The 23,107-nt window shown below is 41.5% G+C and overlaps 3 protein-coding genes and 1 long non-coding RNA gene across 7 annotated transcripts in view; 2 read left to right on the top strand and 2 right to left on the bottom strand.

The window, feature by feature from the left end:
- The first annotated feature begins 42 nt into the window (after positions 1 to 42).
- LOC122841775 (HERV-H LTR-associating protein 1) lies at positions 43 to 3,200 on the top strand. Of its 2 annotated transcripts, none has more exons than XM_044135341.1 (4): positions 43 to 108; positions 402 to 551; positions 1,541 to 1,623; positions 2,409 to 3,200. In XM_044135341.1, exons 1-4 carry the CDS (start codon positions 98 to 100, stop codon positions 2,450 to 2,452), a joined length of 288 nt encoding a protein of 95 aa, XP_043991276.1. In that variant the 5' UTR covers positions 43 to 97; the 3' UTR covers positions 2,453 to 3,200. The 2 variants fall into 2 exon arrangements, with proteins under 2 accessions (XP_043991276.1, XP_043991275.1); XM_044135340.1 differs by having other exon boundaries at positions 44 to 177.
- On the bottom strand, positions 1,972 to 5,890 carry LOC122841790. Its single transcript, XR_006372442.1, has 3 exons — positions 4,605 to 5,890; positions 4,199 to 4,357; positions 1,972 to 2,410 (listed from the first exon to the last, which is right to left on the bottom strand). It is a non-coding gene; the product is annotated as an uncharacterized LOC122841790 (long non-coding RNA).
- On the top strand, positions 5,844 to 18,800 carry LOC122841673. Of its 2 annotated transcripts, XM_044135198.1 has the most exons (18): positions 5,844 to 5,930; positions 6,379 to 6,430; positions 6,590 to 6,658; positions 7,936 to 8,110; positions 8,896 to 9,002; positions 9,077 to 9,208; positions 10,391 to 10,441; positions 10,896 to 10,946; positions 11,461 to 11,571; positions 11,739 to 11,798; positions 11,941 to 12,111; positions 12,873 to 13,028; positions 15,020 to 15,187; positions 15,580 to 15,675; positions 15,761 to 15,932; positions 16,715 to 16,824; positions 17,573 to 17,804; positions 18,075 to 18,800. In XM_044135198.1, exons 1-18 carry the CDS (start codon positions 5,913 to 5,915, stop codon positions 18,301 to 18,303), a joined length of 2,160 nt encoding a protein of 719 aa, XP_043991133.1. In that variant the 5' UTR covers positions 5,844 to 5,912; the 3' UTR covers positions 18,304 to 18,800. The 2 variants fall into 2 exon arrangements, with proteins under 2 accessions (XP_043991133.1, XP_043991134.1); XM_044135199.1 differs by lacking the exon at positions 11,739 to 11,798.
- Positions 18,333 to 23,107, bottom strand: part of efr3a (EFR3 homolog A (S. cerevisiae)) — a 57,096-nt gene continuing 52,321 nt past the window's right edge. The window contains exons 22-24 of one of the 2 annotated variants that reach the window (XM_044135191.1): positions 22,621 to 22,724; positions 22,419 to 22,468; positions 18,333 to 21,741 (exon numbers count right to left, since the gene is read on the bottom strand). In XM_044135191.1, coding sequence (XP_043991126.1) covers positions 21,636 to 21,741; positions 22,419 to 22,468; positions 22,621 to 22,724 — 260 coding nt within the window. In that variant the 3' untranslated portion in view covers positions 18,333 to 21,635. The remainder of the gene's footprint in view (positions 21,742 to 22,418; positions 22,469 to 22,620; positions 22,725 to 23,107) is intronic. The other variant, XM_044135192.1, reaches the window with a different exon arrangement.

The raw sequence follows: 23,107 nt of genomic DNA, 5'->3' as shown, positions 1-23,107 counted from the left end.
TGCACAGGTTGCTGCGGGCAGAGAAACGGGCAGCACAATCTGCTGATCGATCGGCTCCGATCAGCTGGGAGGGAAATCTGATCTGATCTGATCTGGGATGCAGATCAGGTTTATATTCATGTTCAGCAAAACGACAGAAACAGTTTCTGTCATTTTGGAGTTTCTAATTGTCTCATTGTGTTTATTTAAATCTGTTTTATGTTAATTAGGATTAATTAGATTAACAACGTGTGTAACCAAGAATCTCCTGATTCCTCCCAGAGATTCATTTTGTTTGGTTGTACTTCACCTTGTGCTTGTTAGTTTCTCATCTGTAATCAGGCAGCAGACAGAAGCAGACCTCAGGGCCTGTGGATGTGCTGAGTCTCTGACTGACGTGACCTTTGACCCTGTCTCTCGAGAGGCTGTCCCTGGAGGAGGCCGCAGCCTGGCGGCGAAGCGGAGACGCTCGGCGAGCTCAGGCTGCAGCCCTGCGTCCTGCAGCTCTGCCGGTTCTTCTCCCAGTGCCTCTGCAGGCCGCTGAGCCGGACGCCGCCGACGGTCACCAAAAGGTTTCCACACCGCCGCCCCCTGCTGGCCAGGCTGTTAAATAATCCGTCACTGGGTCAGACAGCGGCTGAAAGGACGGAGAAATAAAGGTTTGAGGTTAAAAACTCTTTTGGTTTGTCACCAAAAGGAGTTTTTACAGATATTATGGAGTCGCTGCGGCTGGTTGAGCAACAGGAATAATAATCCCAACAAGGGAACCATAATCCGAGATTAACACAGTTAACAAATAGTTATAGTTATTAGTCATTTATCAATAAACAGGTTGATTTATCAGCAGGTTGAGAAACGGAGCCAGTTTGACTGAAACGTTTCCAAAGTGGGAACTGATTGTCTCAGGTGGAGGTCGGAACGTAGCAGAACCGGAAACTGGAGAACTTTGGGTCAGTTTTCCTACCAGTAAAGAGTTTGATGGTTTGGGACTGGTCTGGACTGGACTGGACTGGACTGGTCTGGACTAGTTTGGTTCCTGGTCCAACTGACGGGCTGTTTGTTGAAACGATGTTTAGAGGAACCATTGGAGCAAAGCGGTGAAGGAGCTCTGTCCCTCAGCAGATATGGATCATGAATATGGATCATGAATATGGATCATATCATCATCTTCTTGCTGTGGGTCGGCCTGACTCGGTTCAGAACTTCATTCTGGGTCGTTGTGGACTTTAATTATCAGAGTAGCTTTTATCGCCACCTGCTGGACCTGGAGGGTTTTCAACTGACAGGAAACCTTCAGGTAGAACCAGAACTCTCTGGATGGGCCGTTCATTGGCGGAGGTTGCCTCCTGTACCCGTTACCATGGCGACCCGATCTGAACGGATTAGGAGAAACCCTGGCAGTGCAACCAGCCCGGTGTCAGTTTGACTCCAGGTCTCTTTTGGTCGTTTCTGATTCTCAGTGACTCTCATGTTTTCATCCCGTCGTTCATTCACTTTTCATCAAGATGATATTTTATTTATTTTTTATTTCTGAATGTTTTATTTCTGTTTGCTCTTACAGATACTGTGATGACAGCTTCCTGTGGTATGAAGAGCAGACGTTCGAGGTCTGTCGAAGAGTCAGGAGAGTTTCCTTCTCCAGAAGTAAGTGATGAACTGAAAACGACGTTTCACAGAAACTGTTTCACAGAAACTGTTTCATGTTCTCCGTCTGCGCTGACTGAGACGAGACAAACACGGAGTTAATACCTGAAAAATGGCGCAGCATTTAAAAAACAATATTTTGTATATATTGATTCATAACAGAAGAACCTGAAACTCGTTCTGCAGCCGAGGCGTTGAGGAACATTTAAAACCAGTTCTTGTCGCCTCCATCTGGTTTTTGATTCTGTGAATAAATAGATTCATGTTCTGAATTAGATCTAGAATATTTATTTAACTTTTCACATTTTAGCACAGAACTGAAGAATAATCCATTAAAATGGCCGATCCTTTAACTTTTAAAGCTTTTATTTATTTGTGCAGAATGATTTTGAAGCTGCATTAGGCATCATTGCTAATTATTTAATATTTCATGACATCAAAACAGAAGATAACTGCTGGTTTGTGGAGTTTTTTGTTCTTTATATTTTAATCCAAATGATGTAAATCCATCTGTAAAAAGTGTAACATAAATAAAGTTACATCTACAGAGTCCCTTTAAAGCGAACAGTGAAAACCTCTTTTCTCATTAAGCGCTAATGAACGCCGTTGAATCCATGGTGTTGCTATGGCAACCTGGATCTTCATTAAACGTTTAGGATCAAAGTTTCTCTTGAACTTTGTGTGACTGACGTCCAGGTCCATCATGGTGTTTCCGGCTCCGGGGTTCTTCCTCTGGTGTCGGGTTCCCGGCTGTAACCTTTTCGGTTTTTCTCCTCCCTCCACAGATCTGAAACAGAGATGCTTGTCCAAGATGTGCAACAAACTGTGACCCGACAGGAAGCGGCGGAAACAAAGAGCCGTTCATCTTCCCAACAACAGCTGGAAGCTGCTGGGGAATCAAAAACAGGAACAGTTTTCACTTTTTATCTGGATTTTAATCACTAATCTGACAAGCATCATATATATAAAACCTTTATTTAAAGAGAAGATAGTTTTAAAACATCAGTGTTTATCGGTTGCCCTGTTTACAGTTTGTTTAAAAAATAAAACAGGTTGATGAATGTAAACTTTAATCCACTTTTAAATGTTTGTATTCTTCATGTTTAAAAAGTAAATGGCTGTTATGAAATCATGAATAAGAAAAATGACGGTTTTTTACTATTAATGTGATAAACATCCTGAAAACTTCAGATTTCAGAAGGAAATAAACATTTTAGAAGAAAATTAGGTTTTTGTTAAGAATTTGGAGTCACATCAGTTTGTTGCTCTGCATGTTCATCAGCTCCAATGTTTTCACAGGATTTTCCTGTTTTAACGTCTTTGCAGGATTTTACCCAAAAGAGGCAAAAACTTTCATCTGTAGAAAACAAGCAGAGAAACAATCAGCAGCTGCAGGATGAACAGGAGAGAAAATCTCAGCCAGGAAACCGTAGAAGATTTTTTTAAACAAACCTCAAACCTTCAGATCCATAAACTGAACCAGTTTTAATTCCTCCTGAGTTCCAGGAAGTCGCTGCTGTTTTCATTTGCATGTTGATAATCTGGCTTTTAATTCATAAAGATGCTTGTTTAGTAACATTTCTACAGTCTTATTAAAGTATTGGAACATTTTTAAACTGTTTGATCAGATTTAAAAAAAAAAAGATATTTCCATGAAGTAAAACGTTGATCTTTCCTCTTTTTAATAATTTCTCATTTTGTTTTAGATCTGTGGAGAGTTTTATTTTGCCTGGAGTCATTATTATTATTATGAACATTATTATTAGGCCTTTTGTCTGGGAAATCTTTATTTAAAAAAATCCTGACATTCAGAACTTTTCTCATTTTCTGAGGTCAGTTTGGGAATTTAAGGCTTTATTTATTCAGGAAACAGAGCTGGTAACAAGTTTAAGATTTTCATCTAGAAAGAAAATCCTGGAAACGTCCAGGAACAAATCTGGACTTTAACAAGACCAAACAAAGATCTTATCAAGACGTACAGATTTGTAAAAACTTGCAAGTCTTTGCAAGAATGAAAGTGGGAAACACACTAAAATAGTCAAACCTAAATAAACATCTCTATATCCAGATATTAGTCTTATTAGAATGACAAAACGTCCATTAAGACCTGATGACGGATCCAAACTCTTCCTTGATTTTCCTTTGTTTGGTTTTCGCCACGTTGGAACTAAAGTTCATTATTTCTTTCATCCAAACAAACATTTCTTTTTGCCTGTTGTCATAGATTGAACTAAATAAATGATAAATGTAAATAAAGCAGCTCTTTAAAATGTCTTTTCATGTTGGAAACATTCTTACTTTGGATCTTAAAACCGAGTCAGACGTTCATTAAAAGATGTTCTGTAACACCTGGATCTTCTCCACCCGTCCGACCCAAAGCTTCTCCGCCAGCCCTGCTGCTCCGGCGGGCCGGCCCCTCCCTTCCTGTTTGCACTCATTGATCCGAACTCCCGGGAGGATCAGATGAGACCCGTTTGATCCTCCCGGGTCGCAGATCCAGACCCCTGATGGACAAAGGCGGCTCTGTGGATCCCCCTGCCGGACCCCGCCCGCATTTATAAAACCCCCGACATACCTGCAGGAACCGGACCGGGATAAGCTTCTGCTCAGGTGTCACCCGATAGCCAGTGAGAGCTGGAGGCTCCCTCCTCCTCAGGTCGGAGTGATAAACAGCTAAAGAAGCTGAGGATTCATTCTGCTGGGAGTGGAGAGGCTGAGCCACTTCTGACTGCAGCTGGAAGACAAATCAGGTAACACCTTACAGTTTGTTTGACAAACGTAGGAAATGGATGTTAATGTTGTTGTTTTTCTGTTAAATAAACATTCAGGCTGATATTTAAGCTGATTTTAGCTGAAGGAAGTTCCTGCAGATCCTCTCTGGATGTTTCTGTGTCCTTGGATTCGTTTGGAGGTCGACTGAAAAATCAGAGCAGGCAGACGAGGTCGAGTCAGGGCAACTGTAAGAAAACAAACCAACGAACAGATCTGCAGGAAAACGTCAGGGTGAAGATAGAAGAGCAGAAGTCTGGAGTTTATTCTTCCTCATGCTGGATGTTAACTCTGGGACCAAATCCTGGAAGGCCGACACATTTCTAGTGCTTAAGAGTCGATCAGTTTGTTCATTTCTGAGAACTTTTCTCTGGGTTTTCAGTGGAGCTGTTTCAGAAAAGTTGCTGTTTGGAAACATTTTTGATCCTTTGCTGCTGGAAACAGTCAGGAGAAACGACGCCACCAGGCTCTCCGTCCAGGTTTTTCTCTTCCACTCAATGGTTTCCTTGGACTGAAGTGGTTTCTTTACTTCCCTTTCTTCACCTGCTGCCATTGTTTATGAAGCTCTGCACTGGTGGCAACATGATTTTATTGGAGTTTGATGTTTTCTACATGAAAATGAAGAAAATTTCTCAAAGTCCAAACATGAATTAAATTCTTCTAAAATCCGTCTTTAGTTTCAGTTTGTTCTTAAATCAGCTGTATTTGCTGCTGTTTTGTGTAAAATCTGGATTAAATTACACACAGTATGCAGGGCTGTGCATGCAGGTACAGCTCAGCCTCCTCAGTCATCACTCCTCCACCACCGTGCTCAGCTGTCCAGAACACAAACCCGCCGGATCGTTCCTTGATTAGCATTTAGCATGCTAACTCAGGCTGTGTATTTATCTTGTTTGGTAAAGCTGGAGCTCCTGTGAGCCTCAGCAGCAGCTGTCTCCATTAACACGGAGGCTCAGGCTCTTCAGCTGACATTAAAGATAAAGTGTAGCAGTGTTAGCGTTAGCCCCCCGCTCAGAGGCAGTGATATCGCTTCCCGCTCCAGGTGAAATCCAGCCGGCTCTGTGAAGCATCAACAACCCACTTGTTGGTGTCGTGGATCAGAGCCACAGGTGGGCTGAGCGGTTTGGAGCCATTAACCGCTGATGCTGCAGGCGCTGAAGGTCTGTCTGGCGCGGCAGCAGTGATCATTACGGTGATGGGGGTAATTTATGGAGCTGGTGTGAGATGCTGGAGTAAATGCAGGTCTCTGTTACAGCCCGGCAGAAAGCAGCTGCGATATTTCCCTCCTCCTCCCTGATGGCTGTGATGAAGCCGACTGTGGAGGATCTGCTGGCTTCATGTTCTCTCTGCACCAAATAAACACGACAGGAAACTTCACCTAAACAAACCGGAGCAGGAATTCAGGCCAAACTGAACATCAATAAAACTGAAATCTGAATCACTTCCTGAAGCTAAACCGTCCTGGTATTGGTGAAAACCAAACCTGATCCTGTGAATCCTGTGACGTTGGAGAGGATGTGATGTCACTGACATGCTGGGTGATTAGCCCCGCCCCCCAGCCTGATGCTAACTTGTTCTGCTAGTGATGTTTGTATAGCATTTAGCATTAGCTTCTGTTAAATACCGTGCTAGCTTAGCACTAGAACTGTTTGGAGAAGCACGATATATCGGTGCTAACATCAGTTTCGGAAGATGTTTTTGACTTATCGCTTTGACTCCAGGAAAGCTGGTTTTTATGTCCATTTTGTTGCCTTTATTTCTGGAGGGAGCGCCGAGGCGACGGTGTTTGGGGTCAGAGATGGTGACCTTGGGGTCACCGTCTCATACGCTAACCATCGGAAGGCGCCACCTTAAAGGGCCAGTGCAGTGTGGATCGCTAATCATTTTTCTCCAATAAAAGCTTTCTTAGTCCTCACTTTGAGGTTCCCCCATCTGTTCTTGTTTTATTGTGGTTCTAATGTTTTTCCAATCAGATTTTCTCTGCAGGATCTCATCATGTTTCTGCTGTGGATCTTCCTGCTGCCGGCGGCTTCCTGCTGTGAGTTTCACCCAATCACTGAGCTCTAGGCTGGCTGCTCCCTCTCTGCCCTCATGCTTTCCTTTATTTGTGTAATTACACTAATCACACAATGATTAATCAATTAACTGCTGATGTGTTAAATGTTGCATGAATTAAATCTCCTCTGTTTTTCTGCAGCGCTCTCCGGCAGCTCCGCGTTCTGTCCGGACCCAGAGGGCAGCAGCCGAGACGCAGGTCATGTAATTGGTGAGAATCATCCTTTATTATTGTTGTTATGTTTTTTTATTTGGAACAATAAACTTCAGGCATGTTAACGGTCACCACACAAGCTGCTTGAATTAATCCTAATGAAGGAGTGGAGCTGAAGGTTCAGCGGGTCGAGAGGATGAGTCAACGAGCCGAGTCGGATCACAGCCTGCAGGGAGAAACGTTTCCTTCAGGACTTTCATCTTTCCTTTAATTAGCTGATATTTACTGAAAGCAAAAAAATAAAAAATTTCAACAGAGAGAAGCAAATTTTAGAATGATAATCAGTTCTAAGATGTCAGAACATTAATTTCTGTAATGTTCTGGTTGGATCAGATCTGGAGTCACAGTTCATCTTTTCTTTACAAAAATGATTAAGAAACTTTTTCTCTCTCTCTTGGAGAATCTTTGATTTAAAAACGACCTCATTATTGGCACCAAGTGACGGATAAAAACCATCAAAGTAAATTAACGTTTAAGAAAATGTTCTGTTAACTCGTTTGGAGCATTTTTCTGCTGATTAATGACTCATTATTTGCAGAAAATCAACCTATTTTTTTCAGTAGATCTAAAATATTCTAAAGAAAATGCAGCCTGGGAAGCTGAAATACTTACTTTAATGTTTAATGACACATCATTGGTTGGCGTTTACAAAGCAGCCAATCCAGAGGCTGCATTTGTTTTCCTTTGTACTGATTGGCTGAATCCGTGGAGATAAGAAAACTTTTCCCAACTTGAACATCTCATGTCATATTTATGTTCCAGAGAATCAAAAAATCATAGATTACTCATTTAAAAGTTTTAGACATCTTTCTGTTAGTAGAGGTAGGTTTTAAAAATGCTTATTTATCTATTTTGATAGCACTTGTTGATGCTAATTAAATTTGTCATCAGTGATTTTTGAAAGAAGAAAATAACATTTAGTTTTATTCCCTCTGAATAAAGGCTACATCAGATGACGGTAAGGAGTGAGCGACAGAAAGATGTTTCATATGATGAAACGTCTCAAAACACACAAAAATCTGCTTTAATTATGAAACAGAAATATGATTTAAAGCCCTTTTAAAGTAATATTAATTTTAAACCTAAGTTGTGCAGCTGTGAGAAAACAAAGCTACTGATTATTACAAAATGATTGATTATAGATTAATTTTTTGCGAGACTGATTGTAATAATCCCACATGAACTCAGCAGACTGGATCACCAGTGAGACGGACAGAAATCTGCTGCAGTTTGATTTTAATTCGACCAGCTCCGTCTTCTCCTTCCTGCGTCAGATTGTCTGGGTCTGCGCTTCGTCTGGCTCCACGCCGTCTTCGATAACTTCCCCTCGCTGCTGAGCTTCGTGTCCAGGCTGCGGTGTACATCAGGGCTGTGTCCGCGGGACCTGGAGGACTACGGCTGCTCCTGCAGACATGTGGCGTCTGGGAACCCAGTGGATCCTCTGGACACGTAAACAAAACCCAGATGATTCCCAGATTCTCATCTTATCCATTGGGGATTAGAGGAGAATCTGTAAACTTTGGTGCTCATCTAAACACATTTTAAGATGAAGAAAAATGAGCAAAAATGATTAGAAATACGTTGACTTCTGTAGATTTGATTTTCTGTTAGAAACAGAGTTGGTTGGAGAGTAACTAGTTACATTTACTTGAGTAACTTTTTTAAATAAATGTACATTTAGGAGTATTTTTACTATCCTGTACTTTCTACTTTTACATGAGTAATTTTATTATTATTATTATTTTATTATTACTGTTATTTGAGTAAAAATTTCTGAATTTTCTACTCACTGAATAAGAAACAGGGTTTTTTATTATGGTTTACCCAAAACAACACCAGTTTTTGTTAAAGTTTAATATGTTTTTTATTTAAAGGAACTGATCTGGGAAAGATTTTTTTCCCTGATTTTGTTATTTTTGTTACTTATATGAATTAATGCAATTTTTGTCCTTAAAATATATTTTGATCCATCTGATGATGTAATTTTTAGACATTAAATAATTAATCATTTGATCAGTTACTCAGTAGAGTAAACCTTTTACCAAATACTTTTTTACTCTTGAGTAATTCCTTGAATAGTACTTTTTACTTTTACTTGAGTTAAAATACGTTGTAGTATTGCTGCTCTTACTTGAGTATAATTTTTGGGTTCTCTTCCTCCTCTGGTTTGAAATGAAAGGCTCTAGATTCCTGGTCAGGTTTAAGTAGCGTTTTGTTGTTTTCTTCTGCTGCAGCTGTTGTGCAGCTCACAGGCAGTGCTACCAGAGTGCTGCCCCCTGCAGGCAGCCGCTGCCTCTGCCTCCGTATAACTACTCTTGCTCCGCAGAAAGCAGCAGCTGCGGTGAGTCTCAGACCGAACAGAACCTGGAGCTCCTTCCTGAGGATTTGGGTTCATGGTTCCTCTTTCTCCTGCAGATGTTGGCGACCCGTGTCAGCAGAGGTTTTGTGAATGCGACCGAGCCGCCATCGACTGCGTGACCCGGAGCCGCTACAACCCGAGCCTGAGGGGCCTGACGGCGGCCGCCTGCTCCGCTGGAAATGCTACAGGTGGGTTGGATCGGTTACATCTCAGTTTCACAGCACACTATTGGGATGATTACTAATACTAATAATATTATTATTGGAAATATCTTAGCAAGGTACATCTGACGTTATATTTGACCTCTTGGTGGTAGAATTGGTTGATCTTTAAACTGGTTTCAGGTCACAGACTCGTCCGTAAACTCCTTACTGGTTTAATTTATTAGCAATGACGTGGAGTATTTTATTTTTGTTTTTTGTCAAGCAGATGCTAAACTGAGAAGTTTTGGAATTAGTTTGGATGTTACCACGATGTCACGGTTTGTTTTTAAGTTATAGACAAAAATGACCAATCTAAATATATAGCTAGCTAACTAGCTACATAGAGCTAGCTAGTTTAGCTCTAATTTGGAGACTAACTAGATATTTAGTTAGCAAGCTAAATATTTAATTTAGCTTGCTAACTACATTTTATTTATTTAGTTTACCAGCTAAATAAACTATATATTTAGCTAATTAAGTATTTAGCTAAACCGCTTCAAGCTAAACATTAACATCTGATCTAAATATTTAGCATCAAACTGAAAGATTTATAAATTAATAACTTTGAAAAATTAACTTTTTTTCCCTTTGACAAGCTAAATAACCCAAACTACTGCAGTTATTCTTTTACTGTTTAATTTTACAAGCTACAAATATTGATTTATGTATTTAGTTTGCAAGTAGTCAGATTAAGTTCCGACCACTAGATGGCAGCAAATTGCTACAATATGATCCTCAGTATGTGTAGAATATGCATCACCTGGCATCTGTGGAATCAAATATGCCTCTTTGGCTGTTTGAGAAAAAAACCCACAATAAATGTAGAGGGGTTCAAGTCATCTGACCCTTAACCTCTACTCTTAGTGGGCGGCCGCAGATTACTGGTCACTGGATGCTGGTGTTTGACTGGTTTCACTGGTGCTCCAGAAGTTCCTGAATGGTTTATGTTTTAGTTTCTGAAATTGTGGAAATCTACAATTATCCTTCTGGGTTTGATGCTGCTCTTTCAATAAAAGACACATTTTCCAGTTAAATTCCAGTTCTGCTAATTGAGGCCCAGATTCTGCAGCAGCTTGACTCATTTTCACGTCTTCCTCCTCTCTTCCTGATCCGGGTCGGAGTCCGGTCAGCGGCTGGGATCTGTCATTAGTGTGGTTCTGGTTTCAGATTGGCTCGGCGGCGGCGCGGCGGAGGCTGACGACGTCTTCAACAGAACGGGTGAGCCTGAGAGGACGGAGCCTCCACTCGTCTCTGGACGGTGCGTCACGTTCGGAGAGGGTCAGGCTGCAGGAAGCGGCTGATTCACACCTCAGCCAATTAAAACAACGACCTCCTGACGTCTCATCCTGCAGCTTCCTGCCCACGTTCATCTGGGGAGAGAAAAATCATTGGTTCACAGAGCAGAGTGTCTAAATATAGCTGCAGGAAGAGGCTGAGCTGCTCTCAGACTGAGTTGAAGTGGAGGTCATTAAAGTGGAGAAGTCAACTTCACAGAGAAAAGTTAGTGAAGCCTGCTGGAGGTCTGAGTTCCTGCAGGAAGCCTCAGTTTGAACCGACCAGAACACGACGGTTCTTCCACCTCTGAAGGACGAGCTCAGCTTAAAACCTGCTAACGTCCAACTGGCTCTTTTCCTGCCTGGACTCTAACTGACCTCATCCTTCCTCTTTCCAGATGTTCTCACAGCAGCAGAGCGGCTGTCCAACGCCGCCCCGCCGCCCGCAGGTGAACATCCAGGTTCCAGGATCCACAGGAAAAATATTCACACACTTTAGGATTCTGAATAATAATAATAATAATAATAATAATAAACTTTAATTCTGCTTCATTTGAGAGGAAATAAATTGTTTTAACTTAAGTAAGAGAAAATAATCAGCTTAGCGTCACATTCTTTATTATGTATATTTATTTATAATATACATAATAATAGAATTAGTTAATATGTTATAGGAAAGCATAATTGGATGTTTTAATGAAATAAATTGATAAAAATAACTAAGACAACTTTATTTTCTAAACATTAAACAGCAAAACTGACCAAAGTATTGAAGAAACATGATATAAAGTTTTTGTATTTTAGATTATTGATTACCTGAGCTGTAGGTTTCCATGGCAGCTGGACAGTATATGATAGTATATCTTGTTTTTTTGGAATTTACATGTTTATTATTTTTAATCTTGGTTCTTTACCAAAATCTTTCTGTCCACTTTTTCACTTTTACGTCCTCTGAACCATCAGAACCGGACCGGGTGATGATCGGTACCGTGGAAAACCAAAGTAAACCGGCTGAGCTGAATGGAGAATTCATCACCGGACCACCAGAACCAACCGGACTCCGGACTCGTCCCGGTACGATCAGAGAGGAACGGCGCCGTGCTGGGATGTTTGCAGAAATAAAATGAGCAACAGAAACAGATTTGAAAATGTTTCTCCTGCTCCTCTAAAACTGAATCTGTTTTCTAAAAGACTGAAAATATTTAACCGAAGTTTCATTTCATGTAAATCTTTTCTTTCAGAGGAACAGGCAGCCGAGGGAAACCAAGAGGAACAGAAACACCAGAGTTTGATCTCTAACGGTTTAAATCTCCTGTTTTTTAGTTTCTTGATCTTTTTCCTGAGCTGCTAATTATTCCATTTGGATCTGATGGTCCAGAAATCATTTCTCTTCCCACTGAGTGACTCACTTGGCTCAGACGCTTCCAATCTCTGCATCTCCAGGCCTGAAAGAGGCAGAAGAAGAGGAGTGGGAGGACCAGGCTGAAGATCAGATGACCCAGAGTCCTGCAGAAACCAGTCCAACCAGTCCAACCAGTCCAACCAGCCCAACCAGTCCAACCAGCCCAACCAGCCCAACCAGTACAACCAGCCCAACCAGTACAACCAGCCCCGGTGAGCCAGAAAAACATGGAAACCAGTCTGTGTTTTTTTAGATGCATGTCTGAACTTTAATGCAGATATTATGTTTACTGGTTCTAACAAGTGGTTCATTTGGCTTTTTTATAATTTATGATACATTTTGGAACTTTGTTGTTACTTTTTGATTTAAATGTTACTTTTTGATTTAAATGTTACTTTTTGATTTAAATGTTACTTTTTGATTTAAATGTTACGTTTTTAGAATTCACATTATATTTTTGGAGCTTTTATGTAGCTCATGTTAGAATGTAAGTGTTACAGATAAAGTGTTCATTATAGTTTTTCTAAATCCTCCTGATTGAGTCAGAAATGCTCAGAAGTAAAAGTAAAATGGTTAAATTACACCAGAATCTGATCAGCCTGTTTCTTTTTCAGTTTTAATTAAACGCTGAATCGAGCAGCTCAGGATTCTTCCTCCTGTTCTCCTGCTGAACAGGGGTGAAAATTTAAATTTTTTGAGTTTATTGAGGAGGAAAAGTTTCTTCTTTCCTCACCAGGTGGGAGGTGCCAACGTTTTATCTCAGGTTTCTGTTGCTGAGGCGTTTGATGTCGTCAACAGTTTCCGTTTTCTCACCGTTTTTAGGAGGCTGGTGAAAACCACAACAATTGTCTTTGTTTTGTTGGTGTTAAGAACCAGATCGTCACCTAGTTTGATGTCAGACTGACGAGCAACGATTGGTCTGAAGTGTGAAAAGGGCGGGGCTTAGTGCTGAAACGTTCTGAATCTGCTGCAGATCCGGTCCAGTTGGTCCATGAAGGAGCGACCCCAAACGGGCCGCCGTCTCCACGGAGCCCTTCTGGTGTTTATTATGGGATGGATCAGACAGCAACGCAGATTCCTGCTGCTGGCGCCTCAGCATCTCTGAGAAACACGCTGCTGGATGGAACCGGTAAACGTTTTACTAACAAGAACCACTGAAAATTCTGCAAATAAAATTTATGTTTTAGTTATTATACAAACATTTTATGATTTAAAATTGAATTGAGTTAATCTAATGTCTGACTGTTGGTTCTACACTGAAACTGTGTATGAATACCAATAACTCACCAGTACATGCCACTGGTTTCAGGTTTTCTACTGAAACCAGTCCATGCCACTGGTTTCAGGTTTTCTACTGAAACCAGTCCATGCCACTGGTTTCAGGTTTTCTACTGAAACCAGTCCATGCCACTGGTTTCAGGTTTTCTACTGAAACCAGTACATGCCACTGGTTTCAGGAGAACCCCAGAAGTCTGCAGGAAATGTTCCAGCATCCGTTCTGCTCTGTCTGCAGCTTCATAAAATCAGGTTCTGAGCTGCCGGGTCATCCGGCGCCGTTTCCCTGCCAGGTAGAAAACCTGCAGCAGGTGGAGAAACCGTTTTCCTCCTGACTGGGTCTGTAATGACGCCCTGAGGCTCTGGGACAGCTGAGCTGGGAAACCTGGCAGTTATCAGGCGAAACATTAATATTAATAAGCTGCTTCTGGCAGTGAATGAGTCTGTATGAGGAGGACAGTTTCACGTTCGCTCCAGCTGCCCCTTCAAAGGAGGAAGCAGGTCTGAGGTCATCTGAGGTCATCTGAGGGTCTCTTCACTAGTACTTCCTGTTTCCTCTGTAGACTGGACTCGGCCATAGAAACACGCTAAGGAGCAGAACACGATGTTCGGTTGTTCAGGAAGATAAACGTTTCAACGGCTGCAAACACATGAAGAATAAAAAAACTCCAAAAAAAATAATACTGCAGGAAATGGAAGCAAAAGAGGAAAATTCTGCAAACTTGCTTCTCAGTCCTCCAGACCACTAGGGGGAGTCGGCCACCAAATATTACAGGATTTGATGACGGGATGTCATGATTTAACAGGATTCAGTCTGTCACTGTTCTATAGAGCTGCAGCATGTTGACTGAGGTGATTTTAGCTACACTGGACTCCCCCTAGTGGCCTGGAGGGTAATATCACCTACATACATACATACACTGCTGTTCTATAGTATTGCAAAACTTCCAACAGCATATTAGGGAAAATGTAGATAGAAAAACAAAGAAGGAGTAAATTATCACCAAAACCCTCTGAGGTTAATCTTAGAAATTTAGAAAGTTGAAAATTTGCTTGAAAAGTTTTTTTTTTTTTTTTTTTCAGATTCTCCAAAATCTTTAAAAAATGAAAAAATAAATAAATTTCTAGTTTCAAGTTGAAGAAACTTGAAATTTACTGATAATAAAACAGCAAATTTTATTGGTAGAAATTTACTCTGATTGTTTTCTTCTATTTAAAATGGCCCTAATCTGTTGTTTAACGACATGAAACAAAACGCACCTTTTGTTCTTCCTTCCACTTTCTCTGATCATCCCGTCTTCACTGTACGGAGGAAGATTAGAGCCAATGAAAAGAAAAAATCTGACTTATTCTCAAAATTTTGACTTTAATCTTCTGAAATCAAAATTTTTAAATTTTTTTCCCTCTTCTGAATTGATGAGGTCCAGTTCTGGTAACATTTGGTGACTGACTCCCCCTAGTGGTCTGGAGGATTTTGCAGCCGTTTTGCTAATTGTTACATTTTCCCTGTTGCTTCTGTTCCTTATAATTGAGGCATTTTTTTTCTTTGCAGCGTTTTTCTGTTTGTTTTTTGTTTTGTGGAGTGGATTCATTCATGTCTGCAGATTGTTTCTACTCTATACTCTTAACATCTGGAATCACATCTGGAACGGTTAAACATTCCTGCTGGACTTCAGTTAAAACTCTTGAACTGAACAGCAGCTCAACAGAAACACTAGTTAAAGAAAAGAACAGCTTTGGGTTTCCTGTTGGACGGCTGAACTCGGACTTGGAGACTCGGTGAAAATCTCCACCAGGTTCTGGAGAATCAGGAATCTTCTGATCTTCACCTTTAATCTGCTGCAGGTGTGGAGCTTCTGTCACCTGCATCTCTAACCATCGCCCAGTCCAAACCCACAGGAAGCTCAGCGACAGCTGGGAAATCTCCACCAATCACAACGATGACGACGCCTCTCTGTGAGGAAGAGGAAGAGGAGGAAGAGGAGAAGGAAGAAGGCTCGCAGGAGGAAGACGGTACGGCTGATAAACAGAATGCAGCTCAGGGTTTCATACATTAAACCCATAAAACCAGACGTGAACTTGAAGTCGTTGAGCAGCCATCTTGGTAGGCAGCGCAGCACAAAGCTTAGATGAACCATGACTTTAAAAGACTTTGTGTTAACAGGCCCGACCAATCCGCTAGAGACAAATGTATCACCAAAATGGCTGCCGTCGAGATTGAACCATAACAACTCTATAGCAACTGTCATGACGGTTACAGATACCTACCAAGATGGCTGCCAGCTACAGAGTTAACTGTCTGAGGAGGATAATCAGATGACCTCTGACCCTTTAGTGGTGGTCAGAGGGAAGCTCATAAATCTCAGATTAAACGTCTCAGAGGAGATGAACCTGTTTGTCATTAGGGGCGGAGCCAGGTCCGAAGAGGGCGGTGCCGTTCTTCGCCTGGTCTCTGCTGGAGTCCGTCGGTCTGACCGACATCCAGCAGCCGGGCGGCCGAGGTGAGCCGCAGCTTCGACCTCAGGACGTCCATCGCTGGCGGTGAGGCGTTTAACAGATGGGCTGCTGAATGTCTCGTCCAATCAGAATGCAGCTCCTCCTTCGGCGTGTTCAGCAGCGACGGCCGGCGCCGCAGAGAGATGCCGGCGCTGGGGGAGATGCTGCGCTGCCTGACGGGACGATGTCCGCACGAGTACGAGATGTACGGCTGCTACTGCGGACAGGAAGGGGCGGGGCTTCCTCTGGACCAGCTGGACAGGTGAGCACGGCCCCATGGGAATTTATTTACATAAAATACACAAAAATATATTAATTTAAATTCATGTATTCAGTATGTTATTGATTTTTAAAATGTTATTTATAATTGAAATCTTTATAAATCATTAACGTCTCTGAGCCTGAACAATTTTCAGATTTAATAAGAAAAATAGTAATAATTATTGAAAAATAACTATATTTAAAAAGTAAACTTTCACTTTGATGAATGGGCACAAAGTTATAAAAAATGTAAATAAATTGTATAAAAAATAAACTTGTCAACTCGTATTAAATGTTAATATTAAAAAATAAACATCTTAAATATTAAGAATTCTAACAATGTGTCTTTATGATCAAATATTATGAATATAAACGTTTTAATTATATAAATATTTATACCATTTTTAAAATATTTCAATAATACTATTAAATATTTATTGCTACTAAAATATTAATGTTTTTGGAACATTATTAAAATAATTATCTATTCAAACTTTGTGAAAGATTTTTACTGATTTTGATTTTTCTGCCTTTAACTTGAAATTGCTGAAATTGTTTTCAGAGAAAAATGTTTGGTAAAAGTTGAAAAATAGATTGTTAAATGCAGAAACATAAAATAAAATAATAAATTTAAGGCAGTGTATTTTAACCCATTTCTTGTTCCTGATTGGTTCTTTGATTCTGCGGGTTTTTGGAGGCACATATTTTCTTAAGGTAACTAAACAGGTGAAACGTTAGTAAATAATGATACTGTCTCTATGGTAACGAGTTTCTGCTCCTCAGATGTTGCTTCTTCCATCGCTGCTGCCTGAAGCAGATCGGCTCCATGGGCTGCCGGGCCGACAGGAAGCTCGACGCTCGCATTTCCTGCGAGAGCCGCAACAAACCGCGATGTGAGTTCAGCTTTAACGTCTGAGATAAAGTTCTTAATATTCAGCACAAATCCGAACGGAGAAGAGGATTATGAAACGTTTTAATGCAGCCGCTTGCTTACAACACAGGAAGGGCAGACCTATTTCAAAATAAAAGTATTTAAAGGTTACTTTGATGAAACTTGTTGGGAAGCAACGGGCCAGCTTCGAAAAAGTTTTTTCCCAGAATGCATCGCTGTCTTCATAGATTTCTACTGGATTTTTTCTCCAAGTTTACAGAAACTCCCAGTTTCTTTCAGCCTTTAAAAACAGTTTTTCTGTTCTGGAACGTTCCTGTTTTTAACCTGGAACCTGCTTTCTGTAACGTGTGAACTTTGACCCCACAGGCTGCGTTCTCTGACCTCAACCCGGGACCAACCGGTTCCTTCCTTTAAAGTTAGACGTTGTAAAGTTGGACCTAAAGGGAAACATTCAAAGTGCAGGTTGCTTTCCTTGAACCTTCCTGCTATTGAACCAGAACCAGAACTTCAGGAGTTCAGAAGACGCTCTGAAAGAAAATACTGATTTCTGGAAGTTTGTCCTGGTCAAACTTTAATATTTCACAGGTTGTTCCCATTTCTCTTTAAGGAAGCAAAACGTCTCAGAACATAGAAATCACTTTCCCACTTCCTCCATCAGGGCTTTAGTGAGTCATGAAGGTTCTGAAAGTGTTTGCAGGAGGTTCTGATGTCGTCCAGATTCTGAATCATCGTTTCCATTTCATCTGCAGGTCAAGGCGTCACAGTGTGTGACAAACTGCAGTGTGTGTGTGATAAAACCACAGCACAGTGCATGGCTGCTGCACACTTCAACCACAGCCTGCCGTCGCAGCGCTGCCGCGGCCCGGCGCCGCCCTGCCGCCGGCCCGGCAGGCCCTCCAAACCCGCAGCGGAACCGGCCTGGTCCAGTGAGGAGAGCAAACCCAGCCAGTCTGAGACGAGTTCTGCTCAGTATTCAGACAGGTGAGATACGGAGAACCACAGGGCTCACTGAGCGGGTCCATTTCCTTTTCTGTGTTCTGATCCACCTCAGTGCTGCTTGTAGATCCAGTTGAAGGGATTTTCTAATGTTTTATTAGTGGAAGTGGGTCCTGCTTTATCTGCAGCAGGTGATGGAATCTATATTAAGTCTTAATAGAAAATGTATTAATTAAATGTTTTTAGCTCCAAAACAACTTTATTTCTACAGAAGATGTTTTAATATTTAATTAAAACAAATTTCATTGTTTGCAGTGATCAAAGTTCTGATGTAATGAATGAAGAGACGCCGACTCCTCCTGCTGGAACATCGAGAGCCGAAACCAAAGAGCTGCAGACGGTCGGTGGGATTCAGAACCAAGACAGAACACCAGCAGAAAGACCGGGGGAGGAAGAGGAAGAGGAGGAGGAAGAAGAGGAGGAAGAAGAGGAAGAGGAGGAGGGGGAAGAGGAAGATGAATATGAGGAGGAGGAAGAAAACTAAACCAACCACAGAAAACGTTGCAACTCAAATACTTCAATAGAAACATTTTATTTCTCTCCAACATGAAATTTCAACACATTCTGAGACATTATGGTAAAACGAGGCTCTGCTGCTGCTCAGGTTCAGGAAATGAGATCTGAGAACATCAAAGCCAATCAGTGTGTAAGTTCAGGTCAGTGACTCCAGAACAAAAACAACGTCATTTCCTGAACCTGCAGGAAGAGCTGAGCCTTGGCGCCCCCTAGTGGTCATAAATCACTGAACAACAACTCTGAGCGTCAGCGTTTTATCTTTGAAGGTGAACAGAGACGAGACATTTCTCTAAAACTGGCACAAGAATACAGACTGCTGCACCACAGACGAATAAAACGAGAAGGTTTCGCTGTTGCCGTGGAAACGAGCGGTTCCGCCCAGGAGGCGTGCATCAGTAAGTGCAGGCTAATCAGGCTGCTAGGACGACCAGCTGAACATTCAGAGTAAAAACATTCCCATTCGTACCTTTGTGCTGTTTTTGTGCCTCAGAACCGTTTTAAGTGCAAACATGAGGAACCGCAATCCGTTTGGGTTTGAAATGCCAGAACTGGACTCTCCTCCACTCAGCCTAATACTGACTAAAACCAAGGAGCGTCTAAACCCGGAAGTCTGTTTGACAAGATGTCTGATCAAACCACGGCGACGATCTGGTGAAAAAAGGTTTAGAGCTAAATGAATAATCTCATTTTAATCAAAATCATTTATGATTAGAGACAAAGATTCATGATCCGATTCAAGTGACGACAAACAAGAAACGATGATGCAGCATTTTTTCAATGATATGTTTGAAATCTACCAGAACCAGGTGATGCATAAAATGTACAAAAATATACGATCTGCTGCGTCAGCGACATTCATCACGTTTTCCAGCCACGCATAAAACAACAGTAACCGGACCGGACCGAACCGAACCGGCGGTGAAACGTCTGGATCGGGTTTCACAGCGTGTTTTATATTTAGAATCATGCGGTTAGATGGGAAGGTCGGGATTCACAAACGGCTCAGTTTGCTCCGGTTCGATCTGAACGGACCGGGTTTGGATCGGGTTTCTGTACAGAAGCTGGTGGACGATCTCAACCTGCACGACTCTCCTCACGGCTGCGAGGATTAAATTATTAGACTAGACAACAACGTTGATCGAGTCGCGATCAAACTCTCTGTTTGCAGCCCGTCCTCTCCCAGAACTTCAGATTACTTTCCTAAAACAAACCGTCCCTGTAGTTAAAGGCTCATTTCCGGGACTCTCAGGTAAAAACTGAAACCCCGCCCAGAACCACCAAGATAATGGAAAGACACTGGAGGAGAAGTACCAGACTGAATACCAAGGAGCTAGAAAGCATTGGAAATATCTGTCAAATATTTACTTATAGATTTCATTCAGGAACAGAGAAACGAAGCTGAAAGTTTCGCAGGATTAACTTTTATTTTCCAGCATATGAGAGTTGAAAGGAAGAGTGGCTCCATTTGCTGCCGTTAGCTTTAACTTTAGTAAATAATGCTTCGGTCTGAAATAGACTCCTAGTGGTCATAGTTGGTATTGCACTTCAGGAACTCCCATGTTAATCCGTTTCCATCTGTTGGACCCGAACTCAGCGACAGCCTGCGGTTCTTTCTGAACGCGTCCCAGCAGATGTTCTGCTGGTTTTGGTCTAGTTAAAGTAAAGAAACCAATACACAGTTCAGCTTTAACAGGCTCAGGTTGGTGAATAAAAACCATCAAAATTCACTTATCGGGAGGCACGACGAGCTCAACGTACGACAGAACCACCGGGAAACGATTCGGTTCAGATCCAGCTCGATGTGCCCCGGATCGTTTGCTCATGTCTGACCTTCAGCCCGAAGTACCGATCAGCAGCAGGATTTCAGACCAGAACAATATTCTGGTAACCAAAACCAGCTGCAGCCCGACCAGAACCAAACGGACCTCCACACTCAGAACCGACCCACTTCTACAAACTTTACACCCTCGGGTTTAGTAGCCATGACAACAACCTCTAAGATTTTATAGCTTTTCAAACCGGTTTTAAGAAAATCCAGGAATATCGATGCAGCTTGATAAAGCCCAGCCGGTCACATACTGGGCTTACTGGAACCAATCCGGCGGTTTTAATCCCAGTTTGCCTGGTGAACCGATAACTGGAAGCGAACACTTTGGTAGAGCCGTTCTAAAACTACCATGGTGCCGTAAATACGACGTTATGGTGGAAAGTGTCGCATCGTTAGCCAGTTAGCTGGTCAGGCAGTAGCCAAACAAGCTAGCGCTTTAAGTCCATTAATTGTGATGCACTGCCCCCTGGTGTTCATGTGCTGAACAGCATGACGGTGGTGATGCGTGACGAACAGACCGGGTAACAAACGGGTTGAAAACAGAAGCAGAAAAAAACTAATTACGACTGCGGTTGTTTCCACTTGGTTAAATATGTGGCAGCCATATTGGATTTTTATTTCAAAGTTCATAAACACTATTTCTTCACAATTCTGCTTCATAATGCATAAATGTTTAAGCTTTTCCGTTTATTTGGGTCAAACATCAAAATCCGAAGAAATATTTCTTCCATCAGACCTAAAATATTTCAACATAATTCACAAGACAATTCAATAATTCAATAATAATTGAATTAAATTATTTTTAACCTCGTAATATTCTTTATAATCTATAAAAAACTTATTTTTGGACCTTACATGGTTCTGGAAAAATTTTATTTTGAAACTGAATATTTTGATCATTTTGTTCTCTCCTTTGTTTCAGAAAAACAAAGAATATTTGAGTTTATTTCTAAGTTATTCGTGGAAAATCTGCCAAACAAAACCTCATTTCAGCTTGAACAGGTACTGAGACTTTGCACATTTTGCCTAATTTTAATCCAAGAATCATTGTGAAAGTTGTGATTTTGTAAATCTTCAAATCCTTGAAAAGCTTCAGGAATAAAAGCTGGATCCGTTTCACCAACCATGAGCCGTTAGAACTGAACCGATTAGTTTTTATGGTTGTTTATGAGTAAATACAGACGATCGGGTCGATCTATCAGCGGTTCTACTGGATTCTCTGCTAAGAAGCTGGAAAACCTGCAGCTGGTTTTTATCCAACAGGTTAGTTTTTCTACACGGCGTGAAGCTTGAGCATCGACATCAACACGGAGCGTAAAGCGGTTTGCGTTGTTCTGGTTTTGTTCTGTTCGACCGTTTGGGTTCGGGGACGTGAGTCAGAGAAACGACGTGCAGCCGGTTCAGCCCGCCGCACGTCCGAGTCTCTGATTGGAGGACGAGCGGCGGGCGGCTTCGTTGATGTTCTGAGTGGTTCAGTAGACACACAGGTCCGGGAACTTCATCTCGTAGACGGGAACGGACGGATGCTGGGTGTGACCCGCTGAGATGGAAACCACGCCGGACGGGCTGGGCGGCGGCCTGCCGGGAAAGAACATCCCATACTGGTTTAACTGGTTTATTACCAGGGTATCATAGTGTCTGACTTTTTGTTAGATTTTTTTATGACTTGTTAAATTCAGTGAAGTTTAATTGGTTTTTAGAGTGCGTCTGCTTGTTTTTAATTAAACACTGTTTGGTTTTTTTAGTTTTCAGTAGTTTTAGTTTGTTCATACTTTGGTTAATTTTTAGGTGCCACATTACAAACATATTGTGATTATGTTTACATTGATGGTTAATGGAGAATCAACAGAAGAAGTAATTTTCAAAAGATGTTAATTATTGAACCACAAACTGACTTTGGTGTTTAATCAAAACTTTTGCTGTTTTGCCGACAGGTTTAACTGTTGCTAGGAGCAACAAGGAGGGCCGTAATAATAAATAATAAAAATAATTTCACATCAGGTCAAAAGGCTAATAAATGGATTCATAAACATGAAATGAAGAACATTATATCTATAATTTCAGTATGTTTCAGTAGGTTTGATAAGAGCACAATGAAGTTCCAGTTATTGTTTTTATTAGTTTAAGTCAACTAAAATATCTTTTGGCATATTCACTAACATTTTGTACTAAATAATAAAAATCCTGAAATTGTAGCTGAAGTTTCAGTAATGAAAAGACGATCCTGCAGTTCCTGTTTCTGAACCAGGACTTACCGGATTGTGAGCTCAAAGATCTGCGCCAGGCGGTCGTGGAGCATGTTGGCCTGCAGGAAGGAAGCAGAGAGTCACTGCAGTCAGGATGAACGTCTGACCCACACAAACGTTGGGTGACAGAGTTCAGATGTTTGGCTTTAGGACCCGGTTCTCCACAGGACTTGTTTCAGGTCAGGTTCTGTTCACCGTCCTGGTTTCCCACCTTGGACTCGCAGTGAGCAGCGATCTCCTCAAACGGAGCTTTCTGGAACTTCTCCATCACCTGACGCCGTTTCTCCCTCTCCTGCTCCTCCAAGCCGGTTGTATCTGCAAAACCGTCACATCTCTTTCAGGAGACTAAAATACGACCCGTCAGGTTCTGACTCAATGTTCTGCACATTTTGATGAAGCAGAAACAGCAGAAACATCGACTGAGAAATGAGTTCAACTGTAACGTTTATGAGGAAAAGTAGCCGTCAGGTTCTGTTAGCTCCTTGGCTAACCTTAAAGTCTGACTAACGCCACATTCATCAAAGGTAGGACAGACACTGAACCAGTGGGTTGTTTGGAAATAAATATGGCAGCGAGGGTTATTCTCTCAAAACCTCTGGATCAGTGAACGTCGAGCCGTTTGGCCCAAAATGGAAACATCAGTACAAACAGAAGGTTTATGATATGAACTCATCAACTTTAAACATATAAAACTAGAA

This window comes from Gambusia affinis, linkage group LG12, assembly GCF_019740435.1.
Source record: "Gambusia affinis linkage group LG12, SWU_Gaff_1.0, whole genome shotgun sequence".
NCBI classification, from domain to species: Eukaryota; Metazoa; Chordata; class Actinopteri; order Cyprinodontiformes; family Poeciliidae; genus Gambusia; species Gambusia affinis.
This window is presented reverse-complemented; position numbering and strand designations above follow the sequence as displayed.